Source organism: Phaethon lepturus, unplaced genomic scaffold (assembly GCF_000687285.1).
Source record: "Phaethon lepturus isolate BGI_N335 unplaced genomic scaffold, ASM68728v1 scaffold33060, whole genome shotgun sequence".
NCBI lineage: Eukaryota > Metazoa > Chordata > Aves > Phaethontiformes > Phaethontidae > Phaethon > Phaethon lepturus.
The window spans coordinates 5,376-5,702 of NW_010510368.1; the positions used below are offsets into that span (position 1 = coordinate 5,376).

Below are 327 nucleotides of genomic sequence, written 5' to 3' on the forward strand. Positions count from 1 at the left end.
CGCCCCGCCCCCACCCCTCGGGTCCCAGTGTCCCGGGGCTGCCAGGCCCTCCGGGGCCCCAGGGCTACCCTGGGCTGCCGGTGAGTACCCCACAGCGCAGGGGGCGAGGGGAGAATGGGGAGCAGCGTCCCCAGGTGCTTTGCTCCAGGGGTGTTCTCTCACACTGCCTAGGGTCCCAAGGGGGACAGTATCATTGGGCCACCAGGACCTCCCGGACCTCAAGGCCCCCCTGGTATCGGATACGAGGGGCGGCAAGGCCCCCCTGGCCCTCCCGGGCCACCCGGGCCACCCTCCTTCCCAGGCCCCCACAGACAAAGTGAGTACCTG

The 327-nt window shown here is 71.3% G+C and overlaps 1 protein-coding gene across 1 annotated transcript in view; it reads left to right on the forward strand.

Moving 5' to 3' along the window:
* Nucleotides 1–316, forward strand: part of LOC104628292 (collagen alpha-1(XVIII) chain-like) — a gene marked incomplete at both ends in the record, with an annotated part of 5,498 nt that extends 5,182 nt beyond the window's left edge. Inside the window, one exon of the mRNA XM_010296825.1 lies at nt 172–316. Coding sequence (XP_010295127.1) covers nt 172–316 — 145 coding nt within the window. The remainder of the gene's footprint in view (nt 1–171) is intronic.
* Nucleotides 317–327: the final 11 nt, after the last annotated feature.